This window comes from Hyaena hyaena, unplaced genomic scaffold (genome assembly GCF_003009895.1).
Source record: "Hyaena hyaena isolate Hyena2069 unplaced genomic scaffold, ASM300989v1 scaffold_9, whole genome shotgun sequence".
NCBI classification, from domain to species: Eukaryota; Metazoa; Chordata; class Mammalia; order Carnivora; family Hyaenidae; genus Hyaena; species Hyaena hyaena.
The window spans coordinates 8,198,618-8,209,438 of NW_024080641.1; the positions used below are offsets into that span (position 1 = coordinate 8,198,618).

The 10,821-nt window shown below is 51.9% G+C and overlaps 1 protein-coding gene across 1 annotated transcript; it reads left to right on the plus strand.

The window, feature by feature from the left end:
• Positions 1-1,972: 1,972 nt before the first annotated feature.
• On the plus strand, positions 1,973-8,086 carry FBXO27 (F-box protein 27). Its single transcript, XM_039248269.1, has 5 exons — positions 1,973-2,378; positions 2,514-2,625; positions 2,712-2,807; positions 6,134-6,269; positions 7,295-8,086. The coding sequence occupies exons 1-5, from the start codon at positions 2,027-2,029 to the stop codon at positions 7,436-7,438; spliced, it is 840 nt and encodes a 279-aa protein (XP_039104200.1). The 5' UTR covers positions 1,973-2,026; the 3' UTR covers positions 7,439-8,086.
• The last annotated feature ends 2,735 nt before the right edge of the window (positions 8,087-10,821 follow it).

The following is a 10,821-nucleotide window of genomic DNA, read 5'->3' on the forward strand; positions in this document are numbered from 1 at the left end:
TTTTTAAGTTTGTAAAGTTTTTTTCTAAAAATCAAAAAAAGAACTTTTTTGAGCCCATATGGTTGGGTCATAACCACTTTTCATAGGCTCATTCTCAAAAAGATTCCCACAGTCTACTTATTCCGTGAAAACAATAATTTTGGTTAGGGACAGAAGGGTGCAATGGCCAGGATTTGCTTCCAATTGGCAGGCGGCGGTGAACAAGCAGGTGGGAGTGGAGTCGAAACCAGATTGGCCGGGAGGGTAACTGTGGAGCTGGGGGCTCCTTACTCTGTTCCACTCTTGCACAGGTTTGCACACATTTACTGAAGATGTAGGTACTGAAAAGAAATAGGCCAGTGTAATAATCTATGTTTCAGAATGAAGGGTCTCCCACCCAGGCTGCTGGTGCCCTATTCCCCTCCCTAATCTATTCTTCCACAGCATTAATTACCTTCTGACACACCATGTAATTTACACGGCGTGTCTATTGTTCATCGTGGCCCACGGTGCATTGTAGTCTGGCTTAACGCTTAATGATAAAACTGCTTCATTCTTTTCTGTTTATGGAGGTTTTTCGGGGTTGGCAGGAGACTGTATTTTCAATTATTTCCCCAACACTCTACAATTTGCTTATTATGTCTTCTGTTCATCATGTAAGCTCCACATGGACACAGATCCATGTCTGGTTTTATTTCTTGATATTTAGAACGCCATGTGCGGCTTACACTTCTCTTTTCCTAGACAGACTTGGTAGAGAGGTTTAATTTTTTAAAAAATTTTTCCAGTGTTTTATTTATTTCTAGGAGAGAGAGAGAGACAGCGTGAGCAGGGGAGGGTCAGAGAGAGAGGGAGTCACAGACTCTGAAACAGGCTCCAGGCTCTGAGCTAGCTGAGAGCACAGTGGCCGAACCCACGAACCGCGAGATCTTGACCTAAGCGAAAGTCGGACGCTTAACCGACTAAGCCACCCAGGCGCCCCAGGGCTTAGTAGAAGTTTAAAGCAGGGGATTCTGAGCCAGACCGCCCGGGTTCAAATCCCAGCTCTGTCACCTGCTAGCCGGGTGACCACAAAGCAAGTCACTTGGCCTCGGCCGGCCTGTTTTCTCACCTGTGAAGGGGCACACGGCAGTGCCTACCTCCGGGGGTTACTACTCTGATTGGTAGTAAAACTCTCCGTAAAGATTGGCTGGCGTTATTTCTGGTGAGAGCACCCGTTTTGGGGTTCAAATAGATAATGCATTTGGCTCCTACTCCCCCTTGTTTTCTCCCGTGAAATGGGGCTGACCTTGCCCCGCCATAAAGGTGACGGGGATATTTAAAGGAGTGAACGGGTGTGAGCTCCCACCCGGATGCCTGACCAAAATAACGGCAGTTGTTCCTCACCAGGCGTCTTCCGGCCGGGTCGGGGACACTCCAAGAGGCGGGAGGGCGCGGACGGGCCCGGGATCCCGGCGGCCTCCGCCCCTCTCCCGTCTGCGTCGTCAGGTCGGGACCTGTAGTTCTCCCACGGCGGAAACACCCCAGGGGGTCTGGCAAGTATCGGGGTGGGGAGGGAGGGGCTGGCTGGGGGCGGGGGAGTTCCGGGGGCGGCCGGAGGGAGTGGAGTGCGGAGACCAGCCAGCCAGAGGGAGGACAGGATGGGGGGGTGGGAAGGCTGGCTAAGAAAGGAGGGGCCGGCGAGTAAAAGAGTGGAGGCGGGGAGGAGGGCGCGAGGGAACAGGTGAGGGCTAGCGGGCGACTGGCCCCGGCACTGACCCAAGGTGGGACTCGGGGGGCTGGCCGGCCCGGGCGCGGAGCTGGGTGGAGAGGCTGCTGGAAAGGACGGACTGGGAGGCTGGGGGCTCGCCACCCGGGGACGGAGGCGGGGTGTGGCAGGGCCGCGGGGGCGGCCGGCGGCCCGGGGGTGCGGCGGTCAGGGGCGGGGCCGGCGCGGGGCCGGCGGAGGCTGCGCGCGCGCCGCTGCCGCCGCCGAGGCTGCGGGCCCCTGCCTCCTTGACCTTAACCCTCCCGCAGTCACCTCCGGGCCTGGCGCGGGGCGGGGAACATGGGCGCCTCGACCTCCAGGGGCCGGCCCGCCCGGGTCCCCGCGCCGGAGCCCGAACCCGAGGAGGCGCTGGACCTGAGCCAACTGCCGCCCGAGCTGCTGCTGGTGGTGCTGAGCCACGTGCCGCCACGCACGCTGCTGGGGTGCTGCCGCCGCGTGTGCCGGGGCTGGCGCGCGCTGGTGGACGGCCAGGCCCTGTGGCTGCTCATTCTGGCCCGGGACCACGGCGCCCTGCTGCCGCTCGCCCGCAGCTGCCTGCCCCCCGCCCGCGATGGCCGGCCCTGCCTGCTGGGCCGCTTCTGCGAACGCCGACCGATCGGACGCAACCTCATCCGCAACCCCTGCGGCCAGGGTTGGGAGCGCAGGCTGGGGTGGGGGGTCCTCCTCCGGGGAGCCGGGGGGCGGGGCCTCATCGGGGCCGGTGGGCGGCGGGGGCCGGCGGGTGGGCGGGCGAGGAACTTGGGCGCAAGCCTATTTTATTTAACAGAAGGCCTCCGGAAATGGATGGTGCAGCACGGTGGGGACGGCTGGGTGGTGGAGGTAAACCGGTCAACGGTGCCTGGGGCCCCCTCGCAGACCTGCTTCGTGTCTTCCTTCAGGTGAAAGCCCCTACCCCACAAGGGCCAGGGCCGTGGTGAGCAAGACCTGCCTGCCTGTTCGACTGACCTTTCTCCCTCTTCACTAGTTGGTGTCGCAAAAAGCAGGTCTTGGACTTGGAGGAGGAGGGTCTGTGGCCAGAGCTGCTAGATAGTGGCAAGATTGAGATTTGTGTCTCTGACTGGTGAGTATGATGATGAAAACGGCCCTTTGCTCAGCCCTGACTGCACGCGCCCAGCCATGACCATTATAGATAAAGTGAAGATCAGGGAGTTGAATGACTTAACTCCTCCCCTCCCCCCCCCCCCCCCCCCCCCCCCCCCCCCCCCCCCCCCCCCCCCCCGTGGAACTGGATTGCAAGATGCCAGATTGGATCCAATTACAGAGGACTTGGCCCCGCTCAGTCTCCTCTGTGAATGAGATGCTCCTTGCCTTGGGAGGAGGCAGTGAAGATGGTTAGCTAAGTTTACCTTCTGGATCCAGACTTTCTGAGCCCAGACCTGGCTCTGCCAACTTTGTGGCTTTGGGCAAGTCACAGTGGGCTTGGGTTTCCCTTTCTTTACAAGGTAGGGTTGGTTACACGTCAAGTTCCTAGCAAGCGCTTTGTAAGTGTGACCTGTTAAAGCATTTCAGGTTTTTTTTTTTTTTTTTTTGAGCCTTGATCCAGTGAGAATGTGTATTTCAAGATGCCAGTTCTTTCCGAGCTTCAGGAGCTGTCGAAAGGTTTAGGGAGGTGATTTGCCCTGGTGGCACAGCTAAGGCTTGGTGAGACCTGGCATCAGGCTCAGCCTCCTCTGATTCCAGAGCTCATTATGCTCTGTCCTGATGGTCTTGACACTGGGGTGCCTGAAGACTTTCCAGGGGACACATGACCCAGATAATTTTTAAGGGAGGCCAATTCCAGATCTGCTGCAGCTGTGTTCCCTGTTCTAAAAATTACCAGCTACACATCACATCTCCGGTGGGGGCATCATATGGGCATCCTTTCCTGGCCCTTGCTCACAGTCTGCCAGTTGTACAGAAGAAGCAGGCCCCTCACTATGGTGTGTGGTCCCCCCAGGCATAGCAGCTCCCAGAGAGTCAGGCAAAATGACTGCTTAACATTTCAGTTTTTACAAATTCACTTACTTTATTATTTTTTTTAATGTTTTTTTTTTTTTTGAGAGAGAGAGAGGGTGTGGGCAGGGAAGGGGCAGGGAGTGAGGGAGACACAGAATCTGAAACAAGCTCCAGGCTCTGAGCTGCCAGCACAGAGCCCGACGTGGGGCTCGAACCCATGAACCTTGAGATCATGACCTGAGCTGAAGTCGGACGCTTAACTGACTAAGCAACCCAGAGCGTGCCCCCCCCTTTTTTTTTTGAGAGAGAGAGCGTGTGCAAATAGGAGAGAGGCAGAGGCCAAGGGACACACAGAATCTTAAGCAGACTTCACACCCAGCCCAAAGCTGGACACAGAGCTTGATTTCACAACCATGAGATCATAACCTGAGCCAAAATCAAGAGTCAGATTCTTAACCCACTGAGCTACCCAGGTGCCCCTATCAATTTCTATTTACATATATATTTTGGTAGGCAGTTGACATAGAGCAGTGTGAAAGGACAATCAAAAGGTCAGGAGAAAATAAAAATATGTCATTATTACGTGAGGACAAAACTGTGTGGGAGACGGAGAGCAGACAGCTAGTTCTAAGAATAATGTGAAGCCTCTGAAGGAAGAAACTCATTTGTGTATTGTTACAGTCCATTACCCTTAATTTATAAACTTTGACTTCTAGCATCAAAAGATACATGTTTTATTTTTTTTAAGTATGTATTTTTTATTTTTAAGTGTACATATTTTAGGTGTGCAGCTTGGTGAGTTATCACAAAGAGAAGGCATCATGTTACCAGCCCCTTTCCGGTCAGGACACACCCAGGGGTCGTTGCCATTGTGAACTCGTTAGTGTAGATATGTTGTGTCCATTTTTGTGCTCGAGACAGAGAGTCCTGAGGTATATGTTTTGTATTTGGCTTCTTCCTTTTTTTTTTTAATGTTTATAAATATTTTTTTAACTATTTTATTTATTTTTGAGAGAGAGGGAGAGACAGCATGAGCAGGGGAGGATCAGAGAGAGAGGGAGACACAGAATCTGAAACAGGCTCCAGGCCCTGAACTAGCTGTCAGCACAGAGTCTGATGCGGGGCTCGAACCCACGAACCGTGAGATCATGACCTGAGCTGAAGTCAGACGCTTAACCGACTGAGCCACCCAGGCACCCCTAATGTTTATAAATATTTTTGAGAAAGAGCACAAGTGGGGTAGGGGCTGAGAGAGGGGGAGACAGAGGATCCGAAGCAGGTTCTGCACTAAGAAGGGAGAGTCGGATGCAAGGCTCGAACTCATGAACTGTGAGGTCATGACCTGGGCTGAAGTCAGATGCTTGACTCACTGAGCCACCGAGGTGCCCCTGGCTTCTTTCAATGACATGTTTTTAAATAGATCCATAAGTGTACGTAACTGCAGTCAGTATGCTTTCATTGTTATGTATGTGAATATACCGCAGTTTATCCATTTACCATTGATGGACACTGTTTTGTGTTTGTTTAATGTTGCTGGGTATCCCACCATGGCTAAATATATTTAGATTTCCCTGGTTCTTTTATTTTTTTTTAAGTTTATTTTGAGAGAGAGAAAGCACTAGTAGGGGATGGTCAGAGAGAGAGGGAGAGTGAGAGAATCCCAAGCAGGCTCCGGCACTGTCCGTGCAGAGCCAGAGCCTGACACAAGGCTCGAACTCACCAACCTCGAGATCATGACCTGAGCCAAAAAATCAAGTCAGCTGTTTAACTGACTGAGCCACCCAGGCGCCCCTCCCCTGGTCCTTTTAAATATCAGACATGAGAATTATCTCTTAAAATGTCAATATGCAGGGGCACCTGGGTGGCTTAGTTGGTTAAATGTTCAACTCTTGATTTTGGCTCACTCAGTGAAGCGTCAGACTTCGGCTCAGGTCATGATCTCAGGGCTCATGAGTTCGAGCCCCACGTCGGGCTCTGTGCTGACAGCTCGGAACCTGGAGCCTGCTTCAGATTCTGTGTCTCCCTCTCTCTTTGCCCCTCCCCTGCTCATGCTCCGTCTTTCTCTTTCAAAAACAAACGTAAAATGTCAGCATGCACATTGGACATTACTACATCTTTTGCCACCATGTAAACATAGAATGAGCACTTTCCATTGTCCCCTTAATAATATGGGAGGAGGTGCCTTGAAGAGCGGGGCTCCAGCTCACTGTTCAGAAAATCGATGTGCTTGCGGACCAGCTGCGGAGCTCAGTTTAATGCAGGTTCTGATCCATTGAGTCTGAAGTGGGGCCAAGGTCCCAGGGTACACCCAGTTGTGCTACAAAATTTATATATGCAAATTTTTGACTTGCATATGTGGAGAGACCGTTTAATGGGGGGGGGGGAGGCAGGCAGACCCCCAGGGAGCCGGGGTGGGCAAGCCCCGACTTCAAGGCCTCCCTCCTTCCACAGGTGGGGAGCCCGACACGACAGTGGCTGTATGTACCGACTCCTTGTCCAGCTTCTAGATGCCAACCAGACGGTCCTGGACAAATTCTCCGCCATGCCTGTTCCCATCCAGCAGTGGAACAACAATGTCTGCTTTCAGGTAAGCCTCTGACAGGGGCGGGGGGGGGGGGTCGCGCTGGGCTGGTTATTGCGTAACAAACATCGACAGCAATCATTTTATTACTTCTTGTGGTTTTTTAATTTTTATATATTTTATTTATTTTTTTATTTTTGAGAGAGAGAGAGAGACAGCATGAGCAGGGGAGGGGCAGGGTGACACAGAATCCAAAGCAGGCTCCAGGCTCTGAGCTGTCAACACAGAGCCTGCCGCAGGGCTCGAACCCATGAACCGTGAGATCATGACCCGAACCGGAGTCAGACGCTTAACCAACTGAGCCACCCAGGCGCCCCTCTTTTTTTTTTTAATGCTGAGTTTTGAGAGAGAGTGCTTCCATGAGCGAGGGAGCGAGCAGGGGAGGGGCAGAGAGAGAGGGGGACAGAGGGTCCGAAGTGGGCTCTGCGCTGACAGCAGTGAGCGGGACATGGGACTCGAACTCACAAGATCATTACCTGAGCTGAAGTCAGACGCTCAACTGACTGAGCCACCCAGGTGCCCCGTGGTTTCTACAAGGAGGGCTCTGTTGGGTGCTTGTGGTCTAGTCTCTCTGGTAGTTGCATTCAGACAATGGCTGGAGCTGAAGGGCAGGGTGGGGGGTGTGTGTGTGTGTGTGTGTGTGTGTGTGTGTGTGTGTGTGTGTGAACAGCATCTGGAGGCTTCATTTAGTCCCAGAGGCATCGTTGTGCGATGTCTCTCCCTGGGCTGGTTTAGATTTCCTCAAAGCGTGGCCAGCTCAGGGCAGCCAGACTCTGCTTACCGGTGGCTCAGGATCCCACTAAGAGGGTTCTAGAGAATCCAAGAGAAGCTGCATTGCCTTTTCTGACCTAGAAAGTCACCCGGTGACAGTCACTTAGCTTCATTTCTGCCACGCCCTGCGTCACAAAGAGACCCACCCTGACTCAAGGGGACAGGAATTAGAATGAGAAGCAGGTGATTCAATCCGCCAGAAAGCCCTGCTCAGCTTTCGAGAAGAAGGCACACAGGGCTGATCTCTTCTTTACCCACAGGTCACCCACGTGTTCTCCGACATCAAGACAGGTGTCCGCTTTGTGTCCTTCGAACACTGGGGCCAGGACACACAGTTCTGGGCCGGTCACTACGGAGCCCGAGTGACCAACTCCAGCGTGGTCGTGCGGGCCCGCCTGTCTTAGCCAAGGGCTATCCTTGCAAAACGACCTGACCGATGCCTTCCGGGACCTGGGACCGCTGGCCAGGACCTCTCATTAACCAAGGGCAGGTACCTCCTGGCATCCCGGGTACTTCAGAGTCCATTTGAGGCTGCTGCTGGGTCCCCTCTTCTAGTAGGCTCTGGAAACTACTAGAAGAAGGTTCTATTGTCAGACCTACCTACTGCTGTTGTATGGCGGTCCTTCCTGTGGGGCAGGGGGGACGACACGGGGTGACTGGTCCTGGAGAGGGCTCTTCGCCCTCACCCCAGAGGCCCTCTGAGTCAACCCCGGTCCATTCTCCCCTTGTCTCTTGTTTCTGCTTCGAGGGTGCTACTGATCCCTTTGGGGAGCCCCCCTCATCTCTGAAGTAGAATCTTGTCCTTATGGCTGGGAAAATACCAGCCACATTGGGCGGCAGATGTAACCTCCTGAAGCTTCAAGGCTGGGGCCAGTTCTCGCAGTTGAAAAGTCACCTGGCTCAGAAAATGTTTGGAGGTCCTCAAGGACCCTGTGATCGTGCGGTGTGTACAATTATTTTTTACTTTGAAAAGTTTCATGAACGTTGGGATAATAATATATCAGCAATGGCTATCTGCCAGTCATATGTAATAAATTTGTAATTTTGCCAAAGTGCCTCAGTTCTTTTAACCACAATGACAATACGTGTGTGACTTTCTAATGTGTGTTTATTTTTGAGAGGGAGACGGAGGCAGAGCATGAGTGGGGGAGGGGCAGAGAGCAAGGGAGACACAGAATCTGAAGCAGGCTCCAGGCTCTGAGCTGGCAGTCAGCACAGAGCCCAACGTGGGACTTGAACTCCTGAACCATTAGATCATGACCTGAGCCGAAGTCAGACATTTAACCAACTGAGCCACCCAGGTGTCCTGTGACTTTCTAGATGGACCCAGGATGAGGCTGTCCTCACGCCAGTCCAGGGTCATGACTCACTCACTCCTGGTGGGGCAGTGAGATGCTCTAGGTCTCTCTCTTTTTTTAAGATTTTATTTTTATTTTATTTTATTTTTAAATATTCATTTTTGAGAGAGAGGGAGTGTGCGCAATTGGGGGAGGGGCAGAGAGGGGGACAGGATTCGAAACAGGTTCTGCCCTGACAGCAGAGACCCCCTTGCGGGGCTCAGACTCATGAACCACGAGATCATGACCTGAGCCAAAGTCGGACGCTCAACCTACTAAGCCACCCAGGCGCCCCAAGATTTTATTTTTAAATAAGCTGTACACCCAGCGTGGGGCTTGAACTCATAACCCTGAGACCAAGAGTTGCATGCTCTACTCAGCCAGCCAGCCAGCCAAGCGCCCCTTAATGCTCTGGGTCGGCTGTGATCCACATGAAGTGTGTCTCCCCGTTTCCCACCAGGAAGTGCTCATTCGAGAGGTCAGGCCTTCAGCCCCATCTTTCTGTAGAAGCGAAACACAAGCAAAGAAGCAACCAGATACGCCCAGAAGTGGCTGTATTTGCCAGTTTCTTAAAAAAGGAGTTGTGACAGGTTGAAACAGACCTGAGAGTCATGACCAGATGGCGCGTGTGGGCCTGAAGTAGAGACAGGTTTGGACCATTCAGCTCTAGAGAATATTTTCGGGTCAACTGGGGGAATTTGGACATGAGGACTATGAAAAACATTTACAGGAAGGGAAAAGTAGAGAGCATCGCTTAAAAAAAAAAGCAGCCATATAATTTTTTAATGTTTTTTAAAATTTATTTTTGAGTGAAAGAGAGAGTACTAGCGGGGGAGGGGCAGGGAGAGAGGGAGACACTGAATCCGAAGCAGACTCCAGGCTCTGAGCTGTGAGGGCAGAGTCCGACATGGGGCTCGAACCCATGAACCGTGAGATCATGACCTGAGCCGAAGTCAGATGCTTAACCAACTGAGCCACCCAGGAGCCCCAAGCAGCCATACGATTTAATTTAACGTTGGCACATATATTGTATGTATACACCTACCTGTGTGTGTCCAAGTTAAATGATACTTTATGCACACACGTGTGCCTGCATGTGTTTATATCCTGGAGTACCTTCTGGCTGTGCATGTGCATACAGGTGGGTAGGTAGGTGTATATATGCAGAATGAGAATATTAACTGTAGGGGTGCCTGGCTGGCTCATTCAGTAGAGCGCACGACTCTTGATCTCAGGGTCGTGAGTTCAAGCCGTCCATTGTGCGTAGAGCTTACTTAAGATTAAAAAAAAAAAAAAGCCTATGAACTACCAGGTTACAGGGCTACTACAGTGCTACTCTGGTAGTGGTGACTTTGTGTTTATTTTGCTTATCTGTAGTTCTTTTTTTTTTTTATGTTTTATTTATTTTTGAGACCGAAAAAGAGCGTGAGCTGGGGAGGGGCAGAGACAGAGGGAGACACAGAATCTGAAGCAGGCTCCAGGCTCCTGGCTGTCAGCACAGGGCCCGACGCGGGGCTCGAACCCCCAAACCACGAGATCATGACCTGAGCCAAAGTCAGACACTCAACCGACTAAGCCGCCCAGGAGCCCCTGTCGTTCTTCTTTTCCAAGTGCACGTGTGTTAGAAGAAATACACGAAGACAAACGTGAAAGTGCCCTCTAATGCAGTTTCCCTCCCCTCCCAGAGCTAATCTGTTTATTTGTTTATTTATTTATGCATTTTTTAAGTTTATTTAATTTTGAAAGTGCATTTGGGGTAGGGGTAGAGAGAGTCTCCAAGCAGGCTCTGCACTGTCAGCACCGGGCTCGAGCTCATGAACAGCGAGATCACAACCTGAGCCGAAGTCAGATGCTTAACTGACTGAGCCACCCAGGCGCCCCTGTTTGGATGTATTTTTTGAGTAGGCTTCACACTCCTAGCGTGGGGCCCAACACAGGGCTTGAACTCACAACCCGGAGATCAAGACCTGAATGGAGATCAAGAGTTGGACGCTTGGGGTGCCTGGGTGACTCAGTCGGTTCAGCGTCTGACTTCAGCTCAGGTCATGATCTCACAGTTTGTAGGTTCAAGCCCCACATCGGGCTCTGTGCTGACAGTTCAGGGCCTGGAGCCTGTTTGGGATTCTGTCTCCTATCTCTGCCCCTCCCTGCCTCATCCCACGCCTCTTTGTCTCCTAAAATAAATAAACATAAAAAAAAAAAAAAGAGTTGGATGGTTAACTGACTCAGCTACACAAGCACCCCTATTTATTTATTTAAAGAGACCTTTATACCCAAGGTGGGGCTTGAACCCACAACCCTGAAGAACTGAGCCAGCCCGGCGCCTCTAGAAATAACCACATTTACAAGGTGTCTTTGCCAACAGAGTGTTGCTTATTTTATTTTGTCACGGAGAATTCGTGAATATTCTCATGTTTATTTGAGAATAAACAAAAGCAAAGAGAAGAGCA